Source organism: Ambystoma mexicanum, chromosome 14 (genome assembly GCF_040938575.1).
Source record: "Ambystoma mexicanum isolate Mex_15411 chromosome 14, UKY_AmexF1_1, whole genome shotgun sequence".
Classification (NCBI taxonomy): Eukaryota; Metazoa; Chordata; class Amphibia; order Caudata; family Ambystomatidae; genus Ambystoma; species Ambystoma mexicanum.
In genome coordinates this window covers 164991257-165016298 of record NC_090940.1, presented here as the reverse complement: position 1 = coordinate 165016298, position 25042 = coordinate 164991257, and the positions used below count along the sequence as shown (strand labels likewise).

At 44.5% G+C, this 25042-nt stretch overlaps 1 protein-coding gene and 1 long non-coding RNA gene across 4 annotated transcripts in view; one reads left to right on the top strand and one right to left on the bottom strand.

Annotated features, from left to right (window-relative positions):
* Nucleotides 1-25042, bottom strand: part of LOC138527558 (uncharacterized) — a 167848-nt gene that overhangs the window by 71464 nt on the left and 71342 nt on the right. The gene's annotated exons all lie outside the window — the stretch shown is intronic.
* The window catches only part of SPTBN5 (spectrin beta, non-erythrocytic 5), a 1050196-nt gene that overhangs the window by 956214 nt on the left and 68940 nt on the right, over nucleotides 1-25042 (top strand). For 2 of the 3 annotated variants that reach the window (XM_069638812.1, XM_069638811.1), the window contains exons 57-61: nucleotides 4723-4899; nucleotides 17410-17514; nucleotides 19113-19703; nucleotides 22924-22995; nucleotides 23075-23161. In XM_069638812.1, coding sequence (XP_069494913.1) covers nucleotides 4723-4899; nucleotides 17410-17514; nucleotides 19113-19703; nucleotides 22924-22995; nucleotides 23075-23161 — 1032 coding nt within the window. Of the gene's footprint in view, nucleotides 1-4722; nucleotides 4900-17409; nucleotides 17515-19112; nucleotides 19704-22923; nucleotides 22996-23074; nucleotides 23162-25042 lie in introns of those variants that run through there. The other variant, XR_011283950.1, reaches the window with a different exon arrangement.

Genomic DNA, 25042 nt, shown 5'->3' with positions numbered 1-25042 from the left:
ATGTGGTTTTACTTCGCCTCACACAGGGCATTGGCACTTTATCATCAGTCCGGAAATGTATAATCATCATTTTATCTATCACGTTTTATTGTCTGTTTGTTTTAAACTTTTTTTTGTATGCAATCTTATGGCGATTTAGCTGAAATAAAGTATTACTGACTAACTGACTGACTGACTTCTACTTCCATCTGGCATCTCTCTTTTCCTTCTCTTACAGAATGTTCTTATATACACCCTTGCTCTTCTTCAACTATTCTATCCTCTCCTGTTACATCAACCTTGGATTTGTTCTACCATTTGTAACTATTTGTTCCTTCTTGTAAAGCTCCTCTACCTTTCTCCGTCTCTCACAGCTACTCATCACATTTTATGGCAAGCCGAGTCGTGTTGGAAAAAGTCCAACTCTTCCTCTGAACTTCGGGCTCTTTGCAAACCTCCTATGACTGTGAACCTTTTCACATCGGTCTATTGCTACTTTTCTCTCTCCTCATCCTTGACATATTTGAGCTTTTCCCAATCAACTGTTTACACCTCAGGGTCCTGAGTCTTCTCTAAAAACCTTACATTTTTTCCTGTGATTTTGCTTCTTATTTCACTTCAGCTATTGATAAAGTTTTTTTGTCTTTCCCTCTTCATCATCCCGATCTTCAACGCATCCCTTTATGTCTTCTTTTTCTTTTCCTTTCACCATCTGGCTCTCCTGTTCCAAAGGGCCAATCCCACTGTTGCCTCTCATGACCCTCTCTCCTCGACACGTAGTCGTGCAGTTTTTCCTTGACTACTTCCTCATGGTGTCCAGTCAAAGGGTCGAATTCAAAAGGGTTGAATACAATACATTCGACTCAAAAGGACCACATTTTTTTTTTGGCCTTGGTATAGGTTATATTTGTGGTTTTTGCCCAAAAAACGGGGATTTGGGGGGAGGACCCCCCCCCCCCCCCCCCCAACAAAAAAAAGTTCAATTTTTTTCCGGTCCTTTTGATTAGAAACTATTTGTGTTTGTATTTTATTTTATTTATCGAGTGCACCAGGCCCGAGGGCATCCGGGCGCGTACTTTAGTTACAAAATGATAAGGCAGACGGTGCAATACAATTACAGTTTAAATTACAGTTTATCATTACAGTTACAGTTATAAACATATATACATAATGTAATTGCGGGTGAGCAGAAGGTCATAGCTTATGTACAGGAGGTGAGGCGGTGGCTAGTGCATGGGGGTGATTGGCTGGTAGGGGATGGGTCTTGGGCGGTTAACCAGGATTTGGCCATGTTTTTGAATCTATGGAAGGAAGGTTCAGATCTTAGCAAGTTGAGGAGCGAATTCCAGAGTTTCGCCGCCATTACTGGGAAGCTGGCTCCGCCAAATCTTTGAAGGTTGAACCGTGGTATAGAGAGGCAGTTGGTCTGAGCAGTTCTGCGAGGTCTGTTGGTGTTGTGGAGGGCGAATCCGTTGGCTAGGTAGGAGGTTGCTTGGTTGGATAAGCATTTATGAGTGAGAGCAAGTGTTTTCAGTGTAATTCATTGAGGAACGGGGAGCCAGCGTAAGTTACGTCTGGTGTCTGAGATGTGTTGGTTCCTAGGGATGTTGCGGGCTGCTCTAATAGCATTGTTTTGGATGATTAGTAACTTGTTTAAGTTACATCTGTTGGTGCCCAAATAGAGGGCATTACAATAGTCAATTTTTGACAGCACAAGAGTCCTGGCAAGTGTGACACAGTTGGCTGGTGATAGGAAAGGGCAGCTAGCTGAAATGAGCTTACAGGTGTAGGCCGCTGCAGAGGATACTGCATTGGTTTGTCTAACCAGGGATAGAGTAGAGTCGAGGTAAATCCCTAACGTTTTAGTGTCCTTGGAGGCCTTGATAGTGTTACCATCAATGATGAAGGACTTGAACTCAGGGGCCAGTTTGGATAGTTTTTGAGGAAAGCCGAGAATGAGGAGCTCTGTCTTCTCATCATTCAGACAGAGTCCGTGTTGCGCCATCCAGGCTTGGATGACTTGGTAGATGGCATTCACCGAGAGAGAGTCGGCGACGTAGTCTCCTGAGATTGGGATGAGTATCTGGGTGTCGTCAGCATAATTAATATATGTGACACCCAGATAGTCCAAAATATCAAATAGAGGTTTTGTGAACACGTTGTACAACGTGGGAGGGACACAAGAACCTTGTGGTACCCCGCAGGTGACAGGTGCCGGCGATGCTGCTGCTAGGGGAGAGAAGACACGCATCGATCTGTTGTCCAGGAATTAACTGATGCAGGCTGTGGCTTTATCAGAAAAATGGGCGGCTAGTTTATGGTGCCGACACAGAATTTGATGATTGACGAGATCAAAAGCCGCAGAGAGATCGAGAAGAAGTAGTAGAGCAAGTTTGCCCTTGTCTCTTAAATCTTCGATCAGTGTTTTAAGGTCGATGAGGGCAGTTTCAGTTCTGTGACGGGGCCGAAACCCAGATTGCCTTAGACCCAGGAGTTTATTGGATTCAAGATAGTCTTGAATCTGTAGGTATGCAGCTCGATCAAGGATTTTTAGTAAGAAAAGCACTGTGGTGATGGGCCTGTAGTTCGTAGCTATATTGGCATCCAAAGTTGTTTTTTTTAGGAGCGGGATAACCCAGGCATCCTTCAAATTGTCCGGTACAGTCCCCGTGCTGAAGGAGGAATTGATGAGAGTGGTGATGAATGGAGCTAGCTCGTGGGCCGCTTCCTTGATGATGGGCGCTGGGCAAAGGTCCCCTTGGCAGTTAGAAGGGTTAAGGCTATTAATAATATTTTCCACTTTGGTGATAGATAGGGGTGAGAAGCTGAACGGAGTCAAAGAGTCTGGCAAAGAGTTGTTTATAGTTGGAAGAGAGTTGGGTTGCAGGTTAGATTGTAGATTAGCCTGTTTATCGTTAATTTTGACTTGGAGAGTGGCTATCTTAACAAGGAGAGCGTTTTGGATATTAGTGCACCAGGTGCTATCTTTGATGGAAGTGTCAGGTGCAGTGACAGGGGTTTCCAATTATTTCAATATTCTGAAGAGTTCTTTAGTATTAGATTTAGCTTGCTCAATGTGTTTGTTGTAAGTGTTTTGTTTTGCCTGGAGTATAGCTTCCTTATAATTTAGCGTAGCTAGAATGATACTTGATTTATTAACTTCTGAGGGGTTACTCTTCCAATGTGATTCAGCGATTCATTTTTCTTTGCAAAGAATTCTTAGTTGGGGTGTGAACCAGGAGTTGAGATGAGCTTGTGGTTTAGGTTTTCTCAATTTAGATGGGGCAATGAGGTCAAGGGCTTTGAGCATAGTATGGTTGAAGGTGTCAACCAGGACAGTAGGGTCCGTGCCTAATAGCGCTTGTTCATTCAGGACTGGAAGGATGAGAGGGAGGAGTTTGTCACAAGTTATGTAGCGCTTATTTCGTGTGGGAATAGCAGGTGCAACATCTGGAGTGGAGCTGATGGTTTTGGCGGGGATGTTGAAAGTGATTAAGTGGTGGTCGGTCCAGGCACAGGGTTGGTTAGCTGCCACATTGATTCCGCAATTGAAGTCAGCTATCCAATCAAGGATTCTACCTTTGGAGTGTGTGGAGGTGTTGATATGCTGAGTAAAGCCTAAGTTAGTGAGCAGGTTGTCGATCGTCAGGGCAGCCGTGTCTTTAGGGTCAGCGTGTCCCAGGTTAAAGTCACCTAGTACAATAATTTGGGAATTGGTTTTAGTGTTGTCTGCCAGAATGTTAGATAGGTCTTCAGCGAAGGTGGATAATGGCCCTAAGGGCCTGTAGAGTAGGTGAAGTGAGATGGTGTGGTTAGGGGTGAGGGCGAATTTGGCTGTTACGGCTTCCATACATGAGATTTTTGATGAACTGTGGAGAGGCGGAAGTTGAGGGAGTTTTTGTGGATGATGGCAATGCCACCACCTTTAGATCGGCTGGTATTGCGGTCATGTCTGATGATATTATAGCCTGTTGGAATGGCTAACGAGAGTAGGGGTCCAGAGGCTGCGTGAAGCCAGGTTTCCGTGACGGCCATAAAGTCCAGGTCATGAGTTAGGATGAGGTCCACCACCTCTAGGGCGTGGGCTGTAAGAGATCTAGCATTAATTAATGCTCCTTTGATAGTGTTCACAACAAGATTAATTAAAACGAAATTGCATTTAGAAACTTTGTATTCGATCCTTTCACCCTAAACCCTTCCTCATCTGTTCTCTTGAATTCTTCCTTTTCTTAAGGTATATTTCTTTCTATGTTTGAACATAGCCAGCTCCTTCCGAGTTTTAAAAGGCCAGCTCTGCACCTAACCCGTCCCTCTGTTTACTGCCATATTACCCATCTTACTTCATGAATTACCCTTTTTGCATTATAAATGTAGAGTTGTGGTATGGTCCACTACTGTGCAGTATCCTTTTCCACCACTTGGTGATGGTGGAAATTAACAAAATAAAAGAAGTTTTAAAAAACAGGAATTGTTATTGCTGGAATACCACCATTCAGTAGTATTGTTCTGATTAACACTGGGGTCTTTGGTATCTATGAATTAGGCAGATGGTCAGGAAAACTGCTGGTGACGGTGGTAACTTCCTCCGGTGCAATTTCTGTTAATAAAATCCAGCCAACTCATAATGTCCCCCCTTAGTAAACAAAGGGATTTAGGGCTCTGCCTGAGTGGGGGATACTTCTAATACGATAGGAGGTGCTTTAAGAATGCCCTTTGGCTTTATGTGTACTGTTGTGTTGACAGATTGAAGAGAAGCTGTTGGAGCAATCGGAACTCATGAGAAAAGTTGGCGAGTGTTGGGAGATGAGGAAGCAGCTCTACGAAGAGAACTTGGAGATTCAGTTGCTGCGGCGTCAGGTGGAGCAGGCGGAAAGCTGGCTTAATTCTAAAGAGGGCTACCTCTTGGATCCAAACTATGGGGTAGGTGGTCAATGGGAGTACTGAAAATGCATAACCTTTATGAAGGAAAGTGAACACCAGACAGATATTATGCATGCATAAGTCGGGACCAAGGGAGTATGCAGACTGTGCACCTGCACGGTGTGGCATTATAAAGTTAGTAGAAAGTCAACACAAGCTCCTATGCGTCATGGTGATAACTGCTGGGAACCAATGAGCAAAAAATAAGCTTAAGGTGGCAACAAGTCTAGCTTTGACCATCAATGGATACTCTAGTGATGAGTCACAATGGAGCACACAATGGGCAGGTCCCACTTTCACGAACGGGGCATGCAAATTGCACGAACGTGGGCTTACATGAATATGAGGCACATCCAACACTCAGGAACAGAGACTTACCAGTGACAGCAGACAGCAATAAGCACCCCTTCTGGGGGCTTCAATGGCTGGTAACGGCCAGGGTGCCATGTTATAGGCCTGCGCGAAGCCTTAATGCTGGGCCCCGGCACTGTTACCAGTTGGTGAATACCCCAGAATGGGTGCCTATTGCTATTAGCACCCTGGGTTTTCAATTTGGAAACCAGGGGTGCTAACAGCAATGTATTTTGTTTCAATGAATGGAACGCCTCGCAGCATCCCGTTCCTTTAAACAAAATACTTAACCAAGATGTTCACCATGGAGCTGGAAGAAGGTATGGAGCCCTTCTTCCATTTCCATGGCAGCCGGCGAGGACACAGAGCACCAGCGGCGGCTGGACGTCACCACCGAAGCAACCAGGAAGTGGGAACAGAGGTGCAAAGGGATCTGAAAACCTCGAGGGGAAGGAAGGTGGGGGGGAGACGGCAGTTTGGGGAAGCAGTCATCAGGCTGCTTGGAACGTGGGCTGAGATCATGGGATTCAGCCCACGATCCAAGCAACCTGATTGGTTGGCTCCCCCGCCCTGTGTGCGAATGCCATTTAATCCAGGCCTTAAAGGGCCTTCCCCTGATACCTCCTACAAATTATGTGTACCCCTGTAAAAGATGTGCACATTAACATTGTACAGCAGCCCTCATGCTGTGCATTGTGGTGTGCTGTTGTACTGTTATATGGTGGCAGGACAGACAGGGTGAAGAAATTACCCTTATATGGCTTTCATATTAACCCATGGCACGTCTGACATGTGTAAAGGGCTTGCTGTACGGATGTCTCCATTTAGGCGCATTACTCTCTGGCCACGCCTCTGGAAGCACAAAGGCGCACAGGGATCCCATTCCCATATCTGCATGTGGCCAGCTGGCGCTCTGCACCCACCTGTGGCTGATGTCGATTTTCCATATCTGTTTACTTAGAGAGATCCATATTTGTACTGCAGAAGTTACACATGCTTCTGCGAATTGGCCCATGTGAGTTCACACTTGGACGATTCACAAAAATTACTAATCTTCTACTGTGATTTTATAATGTGGGTTTGGCCCAAGAACCTTACCCAATGGCCATTAAACATTGGCTTGCGCTCCAAAGGTCGGTCTAACAATCTAATGTGACTTAACTTGTGGCTAATTGTTATGCTACAATCTCTCTGTTACATTTTTAGGTGGATTTTTGAATACTTTTTTCTGTATTTTGAAAATAAGATGGACACCTTATCTTCATGAAAAGAGGTTTACTTCTGGTTAAAGTCAATGCCCTTTACAAACTTTAAAATGCCTTTTAAATGACACGTCTAGCCACAGAGCAATCATACACACGAACACAGGTCCTAAACAATTATAAATGGCTCAAACTCAGTAAAAAACCAAAAACCAAAAACCAAAAATGAGACATGCCCAGACATGGCCTCCCAATATTGTGAAGGTCTAGACATCGAAAGCTAGGAGAAGAGACATAGCAATTTACCAGAGTATGCCTTAGAAATGGAGTCTAAGCAAGAGTGCTTTAAGTGGCGCCTAGAAACCCTTGTGTACAGGTGCATGGCTGATCATCGCATAGCAAGTGGGCAGGGCTAGCTGCGTCTCAGCTCTGTTACCGGCCAAACATTGCTATCCAGGCAGGGCTCTGCCGGGGCTGATTTCTCTTGTGCTAAAAGGTGATGGGGACAATACTGCTCCCCCGCCACCCCCAGTAGATGTCCCTGTGAGCCGTGCGTGTAGCCACCTCATCACTTTCAGACATGTGGACTCCGATTGTTTTTTATAAATACCCTGAAGGGAACACCTACTGCTGAGAAAACATTGTTTGATTTTACAACATATTATTATTTTGAGGTCTTGTCATTAGAATGATTTAATGAAATTAATGAATACATAAGAACCATGGACTTCTTCAAGGGAACGTCAGGGTTGAAAACTACATGAACCTTTGTTGATATGATTTTTTATTTATATGCAGATATTTTTATTTACTGATCTTTTTACTGCTGATTATTATATTATATTTAACATACATTTTAAACTAGATTTTATTTCGTTTCATGCCAGGTGTGAAAACCGCCCGCATTTATTTGGCTACTCCTTTAGTAGGCACCAGCCTATGGGCCCCACTCCTTTTAGGGGCCACGCGACAATGGATCAAAATAAAACGGTGCACAAAATTAGGAGATAATTTGGGGTGGGAGGGACCAACATTTCTACGGCCTGGGGCCCCCCAAGGGTTTAATCCGGCACTGGGCCCTGGGCTTTTAAGGGTTGCTTAGCTACTTGAAATTCTTAGATTCTTCCAGTCACTTGTCAGACATCACCAACAAATGTTGTTTCACGAGGCATTAGCGACCGCCTCCATTTCTTCTCCGCTTAATGCACGGAACAGTGCCATGATGGTGAAAGGAAAACATACAGGCACTTTCCTTAGAAGAACGCTTCGTTTATTTCCTAAAAGGTCACAACTTTAGACTGGTGGTGGGGGCCCAGCCTCCCAGCTGTTGGGGTGAAGTCGGAAATATTTAGGGCAGGAGCGACAGAGCCATACTACTGAGTAGTAACATTACAGCTGGAGACCGTTTCGAATATGGGTACTGGGTAAAAGCAGGAAATTAGAATTCTATATCCGCTCTCAAATTATAATCTCTGTGATTACATCGGAATGGTGCTTCCAAATTATAGATCTCTATATGATTACATGGAAATACCAGCGGTGCCAGGTATTCTGCATCAGCCCTTAAATTACAGATCTCTATGGTTACATGGGAATTCCAGAGGTGCCCGGTGTTCCACATCAGCCCTTGAATGATAGTTCTCTATGGTTACGTGCGAAGCCCAGGAGTGCCAGGTGTTCAACATCAGCCCTTGAATTAAAATACTGTATGGTTACATTGGAATACCAGAGGTGCCCGCTGTTCCGCATCAGCCCTTGAATAATAGTTCTCTATGGTTACTAGGGATGTAACGGTATAACTGTATACCGTTAAAGATACCGTGTACCACTTAATTGAACAATAATAACCGTCACATTGTTTGTACTAGTATACCGTTTATACCGTTAAGTGTGCTTTTCAATCTGATTTGGAAAGGCTGCAGTAAGCAAGTGCTGTGCTATCTTGGTCTTGCACTGTTGGATGTGCCATCTGCAAAGTAGTTTCAGTTGGAGCAGTTTTTAATGCCATTCCATAAACCACACGTGCCTGACACAAAATCAATATGTTAGCAATAGGAAGAATAAATACAGTGCCAAGAAGGAAAAAGGTTTATTTTGGGTTGGCGGCTTTGGGGTTTATATATTTATAATGGATAATGTTTGCTAAACGTATGACAATGGGGGATTTCTCTGGCTCTATCCTTGAATTTACATATAAGTCACACTGCGAAATTCACTAATCTCTGTGGGTATTCACTGCTGCCATACCAAAGGGTAACATGTCCGTGATTACTGAACACCTTTTGGCCTGCAAGTAAACTAAAGGCTGTAACGTAAAGAGAGAGTGCGTCCGTGTGTGTGTGTGTGTGTATGCGCACAAGCGTATACTACCATCAGCCTCCATTGATCTGTGGCATGCAGGTTATCAAGATGGCAACATGTTCATCTTCACCAGTAGCCAGTGGGGGAGCTAAAAGCCTAAATGACCACTTAAGAAAAGCTATTCAGTTTACTTTGCCATTCGCAGAAGTGCTCCCCACCCCCCCCCTTCCTCTCCAAACGTGTGTTTGTGTTTGGTGGAAGCAAGGGGTGGCATTTCAGTGGAAAGTATGCTGAAAAGCCCAATTCTGGCCCTGGGTGCCTGATTTTGTTTGTGTTGATAAATCTGACAATTTATGACCTTTTAGAAAATATTTGTTAAGATTAGTTAACTCCACCTGCTATACCGCGATAACCATGATATACCGTCATTTGGCAAGAAGGTTATCGTAATGTCATAAAACTAATACTGTGACACCCCTAAGGTTTCATGGGAATACCAGAGGTGCCAGATGTTCCACATCAGCCCTTGAATTACAGTTCTCTATGGTCACATGGGAATAGAGGAGGTGCCAGATATTCTGCATCAGCCCTTGAATTACAGTTCTCTTCGGTTACATGGGAATTCCAGAGGTGCCCGTTGTTCCACATCAGCCCTTGAATTAAAGTACTCTATGGTTACATGGAAATACCAGAGGTGCTGGGTGTTCTGCTTCAGCCCTTGAATTACAGTTCTCTGTGGTTGCATGGGAATACCAGAGTTGTGAGATGTTACGCATCAGCCCTTGAATGATAGTTCTTTATGGTTATACATGGGAATTCCAGAGGTGCCAGGTGTTCCACATCAGTCCTTGAAAGATAGTTCTATGTGGTTACATTGGAATTCCAGAGGTGCCAGATGTTCCACATCAGCCCTTGAATTACAGTTCTCTATGGTCACATGGGAATACAGGAGGTGCCAGATGTTCCGCATCAGCCCCTGAATTACAGCTCTCTTCGGTTACATGGGAATTCCAGAGGTGCCCGTTGTTCCACATCAGCCCTTGAATTATAGTTCTCTATGGTTACAAGGGAATACCAGAGTTGCCAGGTGTTCCACATCAGCCCTTGAATTAAAGTACTCTATGGTTACATGGAAATACCAGAGGTGCTGGGTGTTCTGCTTCAGCCCTTGAATTACAGTTCTCTGTGGTTGCATGGGAATACCAGAGGTGTGAGATGTTACGCATCAGCCCTTGAATGATAGTTCTTTATGGTTATACATGGGAATTGCAGAGGTGCCAAGTGTTCCACATCAGTCCTTGAAAGATAGTTCTATGTGGTTACATTGGAATACCAGAGGTGACCAATGTTCCGCATCAGCCCTTCAATAATAGTTCTCTGTGGTTACATCGGAATACCAGAGATGCCAGATGTTCTGCATCAGCCCTTCAATTACAGCTCTCTTTGGTTACATGGGAATACCAGAGGTGCCCGTTGTTCCGCATTAGCCCTTGAATCTTGACAATCTTCTTTAACGCTACCTGGATAACACCTCGACAATGCATCAGCCTTACCATTCTGGTGACCCAGTTTAGATGTGATGAAGAAATCGTATTCAGCAAAAAATAAGGACAAATGCAATTGTCGTGGAGTGAGAGTCTTCGCAGAACGCAAGAAAGTCAGATTTCTGTGGTCATTCAAAACTGTTACTCTAGGCTTGGCTCCTAGATGGTAATGTCGTCTCCATTCCTCAAAAGCCACTTTAATGGTCAAAAGCTCTCTGTCTGAAATGGTGTACTTTCTTTCTGTTGTAGAAAACCTCTTGGAATAAAAAGCTACTGTGTGAAGTTGTCCTGTCACTGAATATCTCTGGGTCAAACTGCTCCCATCGCTTCATTGGAAGAATCAGCTTCAACAAAAAATGGTTGTTCCATGTCTGGATGTTGCAAGACTGGTCCCGTAGTAAACCTCTTCTTTCAAGTATCGAAAAGCTTCCTCGGCTTCACAAACCCACTCGAACGTCATTCCTTTCTTCAGTATTCGCGTAATTGGGGTCACAACCAAAGAAAAGTCTTGAATAAACATGTGGTAAAAGTTTGCGAATCCGATGAAACTTTAAAGAACCTTTACATTGGTTGGTGTGGGCCACTCCAGATCTGCCTTAATCTTGCTGGAATCCATTTCCAATCCGTTGGGGGAGATTATGAATCCTAGAAACTCCACTTGTGAGGTGTGAAACTGACTCTTCTCGAGCTTTGCAAATAAATGATTCTTCCTTAATTCCTTCAAGACCGTCCTAACATGTTCTTCATGTTGAACGTCATACTTTGAAAAAATGTATATATCATCTTATATAAACCACCCCAAAGATGTCCAAATACTCCCGTAGCACCTCATTAATGAAAAACTGAAAAGCCGCCAGTGTTACAGAGGCTGAAAGGCATCACCTGACATTCGAAAAGGCCTAAACAAGTTTGAAATGCTGTTTTCCATTCATCTCCTTCTCTGATCCTCACAAGATGATAAGCACCTCTCAGATCCAACTTGGTGAAAACTTTTGTGTGCCTTGTATCCGATCGAGCATAACCAAAATCAATGTTCATGGCCCTATAATCGATGCATGTTCTTAAAGTCTTGTCCTTTTTGAGCGTGAAGAATAACGGCGAGGCAGCGGGTGATTGAGAATGGCGAATAAACTCCTTAGCGAGATTCTCCTGCTGATAATCAGGTGCTCATTCTCATTTTCAGTCAAGGCATAGATTCGACCATAGGGAATAGGGGCCCCAATCTCCAGGTCAATTATGCATCGTAAGGTCGATGTGGTGGCAATCCCACTTGCTTCCTGTTCACTGAACACATCTTCAAAACCACGATAACAGTCAGGCAACTCCCCCACAATCACTCCTATTGCATGTTCTTCTATTACTCCAGCTGCCAGGTGTTGTCCCTGACTCTCCTATTGATCCCTATCACTCTCTACTTTGGCCACAACACATTCTTCCAGACAAAATTCAAATTTAAACTCCACCGTTCTCCCAGCCTAAACAATTGGGGGATTGTGTAAAGTCAACCAAGGCCTCCCTAAAATTATTTTGCAGCAGTGGTGCATCAATTAACTCAAATATGACCTCCTCCCAACGTCCCTCTGAAATTCTCATTCCCAATGGATCTGTGTTTTGTGTGATTAGACCCAAGGTGAGTTGATAGCCATCTACTGCCCTGACCTGTTCAGGAGCCTTCTTTGTAACTGTTGGAACCCCAAGACAGGCCGCCAAAGACTTATCCATGAAATTGCCTGTAGCACCAGAGTCTGAAACACAGGGAACCCCACATTTCAATTTACCATCCCAATGTAAGGATACGTTTAGCGTTATATGAGGCACAGACGTGTGGATCGTGTTTGCCACCAACTGACCCCTTCCGGGTGGAGCAGAAACACTTCGAGGCACTCAAGGACATCTGCCTACAAAATTGCTACTATCCCCACAGTACAAGCAGAGGTTTTCCTTTCTCCTCCTCTCCTTCTCTTCCTTAGTAAGAGGGCCCCTGAACTGACTTTATTGCCCCAGATTTCTAATCCCCTAGATCCCTGTTTCCCTTTGGGTTGTTCACTCCTTACCCAAGTTCTACCTTCTGGAAAATGAGCCTCATTACAAGGTGGGCGGTAAGGGATTACTGGCACCGGTAAGGGCACCGGTGCCGGTAATCCCTTACCGCCCTATTACGAGTTCCCTTTGCGGGTCCTCCCTTAACACCTGATTTTTCCAGGCGTAAAGGACGGGACCCGCAAAAGGACTCTGGAGCTAATAACGGTACCCCAATTTGCGGTACCGTTATTAGCACCTTCCCCGTTCCCATTGAGCCCTATGGGGCTCAAATGGGAATGGGGAAGGGCCCTGGGGAATGGGGAATTACCGGTCCCGCCAACCTTGGAATGGATCGGTAATTGCTCCATTCACCAGGGTGGAGGCGGAACGAGTTTGGAGACTGCCAATGGCGCTAATAGCGCCATGGCTACCTCCAACCTTGTAATGAGGCCCAATGTCTTTTTCATTCTAAACGTCATTCCAACAACCTGCCATCTAGTTGAAGTACCAAAAGTTATCAGCTCTTCACAGGAAGTGGGTCTTTCCACAAAAACAGTTAAAGCATCTTTTAACGCCTCTCGGAGCCCTCTATAAAATAGAGATGACCTAATCTCCTCCGGCCACCCACTCTCCAAGACCAAGGCCGTAAACTGAGTTATATATGTAGTTAAATCTCTACTTCCCTGTTTAAGTTCCAAAAATTTGCTGTCCACACTTTGGGTCAAAGTACGTCGATCAAACATCTTACTGAATTCTGCCATGACTAAAGTCCAGTTCTGCAACTCTATTGCTCCCCCTCCCCCAAAAGGAACTGACCAAGCCGCAGCCTCACCTGACAAACTAGGAGATCAACAAGGCCACTTTCGAGGCTTCACTAGGTAATCACTCTGGTCTGCACAGGTAATGCATTTCACACTGCATTATAAATTACTAGAATCTCCTAAAAAATGCTCAGGAGGAGCTAAGGGGGTGGTTACCAATGATACTCCCAATAATGAACTAACCTTCCTCTCTACTCCTCTATCCTGTCTTAACTCCCCAATCTGTAGCTCAGGAAATAACACTGGTGCATTGCCTCCAGGACTCCACCCTGAAACAGTGGGTCTCCCGCTTCTTCTTAACTAACTTTTAAACTTAATACCTCCATCTTAACATTTAACTTGAAAGTCACCCTTCTAGACTCTTTCATCTCCTCCCGCATCTCCATTAACATCTTTCCCAAGGCACTCAAGGACATATCAGACTCTGACTTCATCACTGCTCAGGCAGGAGTTATTCACGGGGGCCTTTCATTCTCTCAGGTCCCAAACTCTGAATCCCGCAGGAGCAAACAAAGAGTACTCCAGACCCCTTAGTCCGGTCCGCCTAGCAATCTTTAAATTACAACTACTGAAATGACAAGGTGGGGGAAGGGGGGAGTGGATAAAATAATAAAAGGACAGGTCTCCTCCGGAAAGCCTCATCTTCAGAACCTTGCTTCTCAGGATACCTGTAAACAAAGGCATCTATTGGTTACTTTTGCAAAGTCACTTATATCCCATAAATATTTCTAGGTCCCTTGGTTGCCTGCCTACCCCCACACCAAGCTTGGAGGTAACTGTTAGCCAAATGTAATTACTCTGGATCTGCTTGCCTCTGAAGTGTAATTCTGCTGCAATCTTTACAATTTCTTTTCTTGACTTCGGCTAATTCTTTTAGAACTTTTTCTTTCTGTTTATTTTCACAAGAATACTTGAGTTTCTACTTGACCTTAATTGCTCTCCTTGGAATGTCTGCAATTTTTTCTTTAACGAAGTAGCCGACACTGCGTCACGTTGCAAGGTGCATTATTCTAAAGCGGCACATGCAGTTCGGTGAACAAGCGTATCTATAACTTTATGACTAAGCAATGGTATTGTGCTAAAAGTACTGCTAAGTGCACGTTGCTCTTGCTGACTCTGCAACCCACCTTCACTCAGATGACCACGCACACTATACGGATCTCATGCATAGTGGACGGAGGTTATTTTTCTCAATTGTTTGTAATGCTTTTAACATTACTACTGAAACATATGGAATTAACTCTCTAGTTCACTTTCTTTCTTCACAGAACGATCTCATCGATGGAAACAGTTCAGAACTGCTAATAAATTACACAGTTTAATCACTTTTAAAACTCTAGGTTTTCAACAGTCACTTATCTGTTCTTTCTTTCCTGGATCTCCAAGACGTGGGTTCTCTTGTTCCTTGTTTATTACTTCTTTGCCACTACAGTTAGTCTTATTTTTCACTGGAGCCTGATGTAGCTGTGACTTCTCTTGTACTTGGCTGGAATGAAAGGCAGTTTATAATCTTTTGAAGATTCCAAACTACCAAAGAGAATTCCTTTCAGCCAATCATTGTCCCACTACTGACCCAGCATGTTGGAATGGTACTACTCCAGTTTCCTGAAAGGAAAAGTTAAGGAAGAAATATTCTTGCCCCAGGGTACTGTAAATGAATAATAAACGAACATTTCACTAGCTTCCTGCGCAAAGCGCTATTCTGCTTAACCCAGCGCCTCCTTGTGTGTGAAATGCTAAATGGGAACCTGACAATCAGCTCTTGAATTATAGTCCTCTGTGGTTACATAGGAATGCCAGAATGCCAGAGGTGGCAAGCGTTTTGCATCAGTTCATTAATTATAGATCTTTATGGTTTCATGGTAATAGCAGAGGTTCCTAGCCTTCCGCGCCAGCCCTTGAATTATCGATCTCTATGGTTATATGTTTCAAATCAAAGATGAAGTTCTAAATACAATATAGCAGATATCAGTCAATGAAAGTCAGAGGAAAGCGCAGAGCAGGGAAACCACTTCTCAGTCAGTTTGAGATCTCAACCAGTGCAGAAGGATCCAGAGTAATTGACCAATGACTGAGATGGTACTGGAGCATGAAAGACATTTTGCTGCCCCGGGAAAGGCATCATTTTGGTGCTACCACTTCTCATAGAAATGTACCAGTTTTAATGTTTTTTAGGTCCAACATGGTTCCCCTTCTTCTGCCTAAAATTGCCCAACATACTATAGACCTTCTGTCCTGGCCACAGTTTCCAAAATGTTGCGTTTGCTTACATCTTAAATCACGATTGGAGGGAAGTGTTTCTTACTGTATTGAAAAACAGGGGCGTGCTCTCCTACTGGATGGAAGCAATGTCTGGAGGCCTCTCAGAAGTGCTGCAGGGTGGCGTGTAATAGTCCCTACAATCCACCTCCAGGACTATCCAAGAGGCTGCACTGTTGAACCTCAGGAGTCTTCCTATCTCTTTTGCAGGCACGCGCGGGCACATCCCACGACTATAGTGCACATGCTTGCAGGACGTTTTTCAGAGTCCAAGGCCAGCCCCTCCTTGCCATATCTGCCTGGGATTCCCCTGAACCCTATGTACATGCCATTTCATCACACAGCGAGAAATGATCCAGAACACAAGCCTAGTTGTTTTTTTTTGTTTTTTTTACAGGAAGGCCTGTAAAATTAAAATGCTGGTAAATGGTGATAATCCACCTTTTGACCTTCAACTAGTTCACAGTTACCTAGTGATGAGTCTGCCGCAGTGGCAGTAAAGCGCGTGCTCTTCACTGCGGCCTCAAGATTCTAGTGCAAGGGCTTAGTTCCCCTCTAACACAGGTGGAGTAGGTCATCAATGATCAGGGGCACATATGAAAAGCAAGTGGGAGATCCCTGATCAGCAGCACACGATATGTATATCCTTTCACATCTGGAAGCCGCTAGCTCACCTCATATATTGGGCTGAACCTGGTCACAGTCCATCGAGAAACCTGTCTTTAAATCCTTTCCCGTGGTAGGTATCCAATAGAAGCAACCTCAATTTATATGATCTTAAGGTAGAAGATGACGTAGAGAACACATTTCAAGAGCTACTGGTCCACCTCTTGTAAGCTCCAGCATTTACTAAAGAGAATGCATTCCAGAATTTAGCATGTACCAAGGCACCTAGTCGAGGCTTTGAGTGTTTGCCCAAGGCACAGTGTTGAGGCTTTGAGTGTTTGCCCAAGGCACAGTGCCGTGGCTTTGATTGTTTGCCCATGGCACAGTGTCATGGCTTTGAGTGTTTGCCCATGGCACAGTGTCATGGCTTTAAGTGTTTGCCCAAGGCACAGTGCATGTTTGCCCAAGGCACAGTGTTGAGGCTTTGAGTGTTTGCCCAAGGCACAGTGAGTGTTTGCCCAAGGCACAGTGTCATGCTGTGAGTGTTTGCCCAAGGCTCATTAAGGGTGTGGCGTAGCTGGCAACAAAGTGGCACCGACAGAATGACTGACAATTTTACTGGCCCTCCATGCTTCGAGTTTGGCAGTAATGTGGAGGGGGTGCCTCCAGCACTTGGCTGGAGATATCTCCTCCACATTAGCACCGAAAACCAGAGGAATTACTGCAGCGGAATTACCAACCTCAGTCATTCCTTCAAAATCCGTATGGGGTACTATACAGGCTGCAAATGGGGACTGACACGGACATTCTGTGGCTTGTCACTTTGACTGATGACGAGGGGTGGTAAAGAAACGAGGTAGTAAGTACGCCGGTATGACGTCCTTTCATTGCAGGATGTTTTTTCACTGTTTTTTTGTCGCGAATTATTTTTTGAAAAAACCCATCTAATTTTTTAGGCGGGATTAATAAATTATATATATTGGGTGTGGTGTTTGGGAATAAATACAAATTAAACAAAATTGGGTCTTGGGGGGAACCCCCCAAAAAATAATGTAAAAAAAAATTTGATGTGTTTTTTCGTAAAAACAATTGCAGTAAAAACCCTGCGAAAGAACATTCTGTGATGAAATGACATGGAACCAGTAAGCCAAACCCCATAACGACGACCAAAGGACTCAACGTACATCTCTCTGGGAGCGGAAAAAACAAACTAGAACCGCACGAGTAAAAAAGCATTCCTATTTTGTCTACCTTATTGTGAATTTATTTATTTATTTATTCATTTAATTATTTATTTATTTATAGTATTTGTTAGGCGCCCAAACCTGGAGGTATTATGGAGTCCTATATACAGGCTGTACATGGGGAATGACACTGACTTGTTTTTTATTTTTACTTTATCAGGAATCTGTGTCAAACGTGGAGAAGCTTCTTAAGAAACACAGAGACTTTGAGAAGATGCTGCTCGCCCAAGAGGAGAAGTTTTCCTTGTTAGATAAGAAAACAGAGGTGAGTGGTGAAAATACAAAGTAAATGGGTGTGACTGGTAGAAAGCAATGCTTCCGTCACCCGGCGGCCTGCATCGCCATCGCAGAGGCACGAGAATGAGTTCTACTGCAGCATGGAGCAGCATCCAAACTGCACATTTCAGTATCATGGCAATGGGTGACACTGGCTCTCCAAGGGGTTGCCCGCGGGGCTACTCCCCAGGAAACACCTGCAGGTTCTCATTGGCAGGGTCAACCTGGGAGCCTTCCTAGCCTGTGGTGGATTAGGCCAATTGCAGCGTGGCAAGCCCCTTCCCATGCTGGATGAGGGCCGACGCAAGCTCTCCGGCCTGACAGATTCCCTGGAAGAGATGGGCTCGGACCCCTACATGATTAAGACCGTGCCCTAGCCTTCATCCTGCTCGCAGCGGGACCCAGGATTGCCCTCCAAGCCTTGAGGCATGGCGAGGAGTGTGGTGTTGACAGCGAAAGTGGTTGTAACTTTGGGCTGCGATGGAGTTCCACTGATTACAATTGTACTGTATTGCCCATCTCAAGGGTTTGGAAGAGGAGTAACCTGTGCAGTGTTTTATACTCCTTAATTTCCTACAATCTCATGGCGAGAAATGTGATCAACACTTATCACAAAAAACAATCAAGCGATGCGGGGATGGCTAGAAGATGCCATGCAAGTGGCTTGCTTCGTGGTGGTCATTGCCTTTTCTCCAATGTGATGTCCTGCCCAAAGGCTGCTATTCTGCCTAAAATGTGAATCATCAACAAATGAACCCAGGGCCAATGTGCTCTCTTTCGATTGCCCTAGAGACACTGAAAATAATATTAGTAGATTAGTTCATCAATTAATTTCTCCAAAAACGATTATTGTGTGGAGTGTTTCTGACCACAGGGCCCTTCTCTAGGGTACACAAACATGTTTGATGTCTGCCCTGGTGCGTTTCTGTATACCTTTGGGGTTGTGCCCTGTTCTTGCAGTCAGAGTGGAACAGGTCGGAACTTCCATGAAATGCAGCAGGACAATCATCTCAATTTGAACTGGTAGTATTCAAAGAACCACATAAGAAGAGTGTTATAATAATGAAAAAGGTGATTTTGGTTTCACACAATGCAGTTGACTTGATGCATGCCAAACATTGTTGTTTACCCTGAAGAAGTGCATTGGTGTTTGCAAGAAACACATTTTGGGCATTTTTGTTTTTTAATAAAATATTGAATGACTGAATACAAAAATAGGATTTTCAGTGTTGTGATGAAAATTGACAGTGTGTGGGTGTGGGCTAAACATATCGTTTGTTTAAGGAAGACTGAACATTAGGACTTGTTTGGTTAGCCTCAATGTGCAGCAAGGTCATCTCAGCAGAATCTCAGTGCATCACTCCCACTGATTTCCAATTTAACACTGTACATCCTGTCCCCAGCTTCCATCTGCCCTTCTTGCCTTTGCCAGTACATCTGCCTGCACGCATGCCCTTGCTATAATCTGACCCTCCCTTTACAATATTTTTAAACAACATATGGAGTCATTTGGTTCTCCACATGTAATGCTTACTTGCCAAACCTCCCAAAAGTAGACACTTGACCTCATTTCTTTCTATTTTTCAGAGGGAACAGAAGTTGCTGAAACAGATTGAGCTGGATGAGAATGGACAAAAAGGGGGCTCAAACTTCGTCAAAGTTCCCTCTCTGAGGAGAAAGCCGTCAGACCGAAAAACGACCGCTTCAAAAAAACAAGACCTTCATTTTTTTAGGAAATTTACTCCATCCAAAATTGCTTTGTTCGGGAACCCTGACACTGTTTCCACCCCAAACCAAATCTCCCCAGAGTCATCTCAACCACTGAGTGCACTTGGCGACACAAATATTGGCGCAGTTGACGAGTCAAACACAGAACCCGTACTCGTTGTGGTCCATTTTCCAATTTTTCCAAAGCTAATATCTCTGCAGGGATCATCGTTAGAGAGCTCGTCCCCATCATCACCTCCTGAATCTTCCCGGCTAAGTGACAAACCAGTGTCATATTCCAGTATCAATTTATTATCCCAGGAGAAGAAGCTGAATGGTTTTCACGTGCCTGGCTCAAATGAGACATCCAAAAAGCCTCCTTTAGAGACGGATCAATATATATTGGACCCCTCTGAAAGGTCGCCTCATATTTCTTCTTCTTCAGCAGAGAAAGCCCTAAATACACAATTGGTAAGTGTTGACTTCCCGTATACAATTATTTGCTGGGTTTTTCCAAATCCAAGAAGAGCAACACGTGTCCACGATTCTGCGTAGCATTTCTATCATCATATAAATAATGTACTCCTAAAGGTTGTCAACAGAGTCCAAATCTTACACAAAGAGAAGGTCCAAGTTGCATCAGTGTATTTATCTATTTATTGTGTTGAGGGTTTTTGTAGCATTCCACAGTGAATTTGTGCTGCGGTGCACAGGATGAAGGGAAAGAGTCAGCGATGTACAGAAGCCGACGTCACGAGAATGGTGCGTGCGACTATCTCTGGGTTCGGGGTCAATCATGGGTCTGTGCCGTGCTTAGCACTGAGTCAAACTGCAGAAGCAGTTGTTCCCTAGCCTGTTCGGCACAGGCAGGGGAATCTTTAGCAGTGTATGAAAGTTCACCAGATTAGACTTAAGTCTGAAGTGGCCAAAGAAGGGAGTCCCAGGGAACCTACCTCCAAAACCTTCGAACCTGTGCTGGTTGGTGATCGGCAGGTTCTGAGGTTCTGGCTTTAGGCATCTGGTCAGCTGATTAATCCATTGGTATCCTGTCTCAGACAATGGTTAGCTTTGGGGGCAAGGCAGAGGACTTTGAAGTCAATCTGTCGTTGGCTGGGGAGACATGAGCAGGGAATTTCAGGCCAAACATGAGACTGGAAGCACATTTCTAAGCCTCTTGTAGTGTATACAATGTGTTTGACACCACATTTCAGTTGTCAAGCTAGGAGAAGAGCATGGCAATGGTAACTAGTGGTGTTTGTTGAGAGGGTGATCATTCTATGCATTCGCACCCTGACCTAGGGATTTTTCTATGAAACCTGACTGATTCCCTGCATCCGTGGTTAGAACTTTGTGTACCTGGTTTAGAGTATGGTGGAGAAACTAAAGCTAAGTGTAAACGGATCCGAGAATGTAAAGGGGAACCTGTAGACACGGCTCAGCGGCTCTCGGGAGGATAGCTCATGGGCAACGTGCTCCCCTTGGAAGCAAGACGACACGCAGCAACACAGGTTCGATCCACGGTCCGCGCTTAGAAACCTCTGGGTATTAAGCGCGTTATAAATAACCAATCATATCACACATCACATAGCATATTGATGAAAGCAGATTGAAATCGATCATGCTGTGTTCACGATTTTTGGTCTATATTGACTTAAATGATGATGTCACTGCTACCTGTCACCATACACTGTGTTTAAAAGGAATGCATGTGTGTGCATTCATCTTTGTTAAACTGAATTTTGAAGGACTAACTTTAGATTATATAAGGGGTAAAGTACAGAGGGCGAATTGTAGGTTTATGAACAACATGGTAGAGCGTAGGCGACAAGGGAAAGACCAACTACTGTCTGGTTAACAGAAGAACTGGCGCGTTACCCGTGCTATGGAAAATGCCACGTCCTCATCCTTTTTCAGTGGTTTTCACCTCAAATCTAGCAACAAAGCATGCTTCTGGGTTATGCACATTTCTAGTAAGGGACAGCTAAGGGGCTAAGGATTGCTCCCTTGTCAGTGGATCTTTGAGCACTTCTCTGTCATAAGCGTGCATGTGTCATCAGTCATGCAGCTGCTTAGCGACAGATATGCCTGCATCATTGGGCTCCATGGGCTCTGATTATCGCAGGTGGCCTTGGTTCATAAACAAATTAATAAAATTCAAAGATGCAAGAGATGAAAAAGAACACAAGGTGTGCATAGGATTGTCCTACTTTCTTAATCCTAGAATGAAGTCAGTTGAGACCATTTTGTATTCTGTCTTGAATGTATTTATTTCATTTCTTTATTTCTTTATTTATGTATTACGTGCGGAAAAGCCCACGAAAAGCCCACAGGCATCGGGCGGGACACCGACACAAAAGGACAAACAGAAGAAACGGGACAGTATCACTGATCAGTCGAATGGGGTTTACTTAAATAACAATGTTTGTAGGCATTTTCTGTAAGTCCATTAAAGTAGATTGAAATTGATCATGTTCAAGATTACATTGGGTACTCCATGTGACCCAGCATTCGACCTGATCAAATCATGAGAGTGCTCAAAAATCTATATGTACCATTGCAACAACCACTGGCACACAACCACATACATCCCATGCACAGTAACTAACCTTTCCCTCATCAATGAAACAATACAAAGGCGAACTGGGCTCACTCTGTACCCGCTGTCTGGCAATGTCAAGAATTAGACTCAAAATCGTGGGTGACCCTTAAAGGAAGCCAGACTTTGGAATCAAAGTCCTCATTTAATTAGTTTGAAGCTCCTTTTGTGTCCCATCCTTAAGAATGTTGTTGTTTATAGGTTTCAATGGGAACCATGGGAGGAGGAGAGAGTAACCTCAACTCACTGACTGATCTGTCTGATGTCACTGCAAAGTGCCTGCTCCCCTGTGTCCTTAGTTGCATAAAAAGTCAATTAATGAGGGCTTAATATAATGGTTTCTTGATGTGCCATTGTTTTGTGAGAGGTTTGGTCCTGCAAATGCACAACATTGTAATGCATACCGCGGTCTTTGGCTGTGGTCCATTGAGACTTAGTAGTGTGTATTGGTTACATGTTCTTATTGCCCAGTGTGCCCTTAAATAGGATTGGTATATGCATGTGCTTGGGTATCCTGATACACTGCATAGAGGAATTTAAATGCATAAAGGGGCATAGTATTGCCAGTGTCCCTACTCTTCCTCTGGGCTTCATGAGTGGGGGCTGCACGGGTCTAGGAATCTTGAAGAACATGGCATGATATAAGCGGTCAACATTTAAGGGTGAGTGGCAGGATAACAGGTCTTCATATTAAGCTTCTGTGTCATAGAGTGTCCATGTGGACAATTATTATAAAATCATAAATTAGGACAAGCAGTCATGAGTTTGTCATTTTGTTTTTGTTAGGTTCAATTAGGCTGAAATATTTTATGCAGGGTCAAAACCTGTAATTACCCAACATTTGCAACAATACACAGGAAGAGTGTGGCATTTATTCAATTAGAAGATCAAAAAGGAAAGCGTGTTTTTTTTTCCTTAGGAGAAGGATTTGTAATGAGTTCCATTGATAGGATGTTCCAAGCCTTAGCGCCCAAAACACCTTTTTTTGTGCATTTGACCTGTGGGCCATTTGAAGATGCGTTCCCACAAATTCGTAATTTACGGAACCAAAAATCCATGTTATTTGACACTTCCTGAGGTCCCTCTGCTTTCTAGGCTGCAGCAAAGGATCCAGTCGTGATGGGATATCTTGAGACGCAGCACAGACTCCTCGCTGGTGGCAAGAAGGTTTGTAGATACCCGGCAACCTTCTGATTCGTTGATCTCGCATTTGCTGCAAAAAGACTGAACATAAACTTTTCTGCAGGCAGGTTCCACTTCTTGGGAAGATTATTACGTGACTCTGCGCGGGCAGCGCCTCGACTTCTACAAAACTAAGAAGAACGCGGATCAGGTATGAAAACACATGATGATCAAGACGAACCATTTTCTATTTCACTACAGTACATAGTTGGAGGTCATCAGGTGCCTTCAGAGGCAGGCTTTGCATATGATTGGTGTGTATCACACACAACTGCATTAGACCACTAAAATGCTCTGACTAGGATTATCCCTTTCTTGTAAGTGCTGTGACAAAGTCCACGTGCTGACCCTTGAAGTAGACGGTCCCGTGACTTGAGGGCTGAGTGCTGCTATCTCCTGTGTCATACTGGGCCAGGGGTGCTACAGAGAGGAGCCACAGGCCTACCGTGATACCCACGGGTTTGGGCATATAACAAATGCAATAAATAAATAAATAAAAATAAATAACCCTCAATGCACCAGCCAATTGGCAGGATCTTGTCACTAGGAACCTGCCCTTGCCCCTCTAGCAGAAGCTGGAAAGCACGGGATGCCACCGTTCGCAAAGATTGTGCTCACAACAGCCACCGTTTCCTCATTTCTCACATGCAGTTCATAGGTCCTTATAGAGTGCTATTAGGGCCGCTTGTGAGACAGGGTTTGCCGGGTCCTGCTCATGCAGATTGGACTGCAGCAAAACCTATAGAGACTGGGAATAATATGGCCCATGGTAAGATTCCTGGAAAACACATGCAGATAGAATGTGGGGATAAGCACACACCCGGAAACCCTTGCTTCACTGACTCGCATACGCACCAGTTCAAACATAAGACATGGAGTGCCACTGCAGCAGCCCCATACCTTCTCCTCGCTAAGTGTAAATCCAAGATGGCGGCTGCCTCCTTCAAGGCTTCAACTGCAGGTCTGTGCAGACAGGGGCAGAGGCAAAGGGCTATCTAAGGCATCACAAACAATGAACATCAAACCAATGCAGTTCAAAGACAAGCCACGAAAAGATAACCACCAAAGCGTGATGGAATGAATGCTGTCTCTTGGGAAGGGTCCAAGTGTGTGAGTGTTCAGAGCTGGAGATGGAGGACCTTTGGAGAGAAGTGGGGGTGCAAGCAACAGGAGATTGAGGTGGAGCAGGACTAAGGCGACTGGAGTGAAGTGGACAGAGGGGAAGAGGAGGAGGAGGAGATGAAGGAGAGTAACAAGGTGGTTAGGAGGAACATCAGAAAGGGAGAGCAAGATGAGGATACGAGTAAATCAGTGGTGAGGAGGAACATTAGGAGTGAGGGGATGTATAGAAGTGTAAAGCGATGTTGAGGAGGGGCATTTGAAGGAGTGAGGGGTGTGTAGAGGAGCAAAGAAGTGGTGAGGAGGAACGTTAGGAATAGTGAGGAGATGGAGCAGTGTACATAGGTTGTGAAGGGGAAAATCAGAAGGATTGAGGAGGAGGATAAGAGGAGGATAACATTAAAGAGGAAGAGCACTAGAGTGAGGAGAGTTGGGCATGGGGTAGTGAGGAGGACTATCAGAAGGAGCGAGGAGGAGGAGGTGGAGCAGTGCAAAGAGGTGCTGAAGAAGGAGGTTAGAAATGAGAGGGAGGTGGAGCAGAGTAAGGAGGGCTGCGCACGAGCATCAGAAGAAGTGAAGTGGCTGGAGGAGGAAATATCAAGGAGAGGAAAAGAACATTCAGCAGGAAATTGGAAGATGTATAATGGGAAGGAGGAGTATCTTCAGAATAAGGTTGTAGGAGAAGGCCAATTAAAAGTAAAGAGCGAGCAGACATACTCTAAGACTGTGGGGCAGGGGTGAGTGGGGATAGGATGGAGGTACGAGCATGAGGCAAAGCATTAAGGAGGCGGAAGAGAGGGGAGATGCAGTGTTGCAGAAAAGGTCCCCTTAGGCGCAGGACCATTGTGATGCATTGAGAATGTAGATGAGGGAAGACATTGGGGTCTAGAGGCAGGGCTTCAAGACAGAAGGG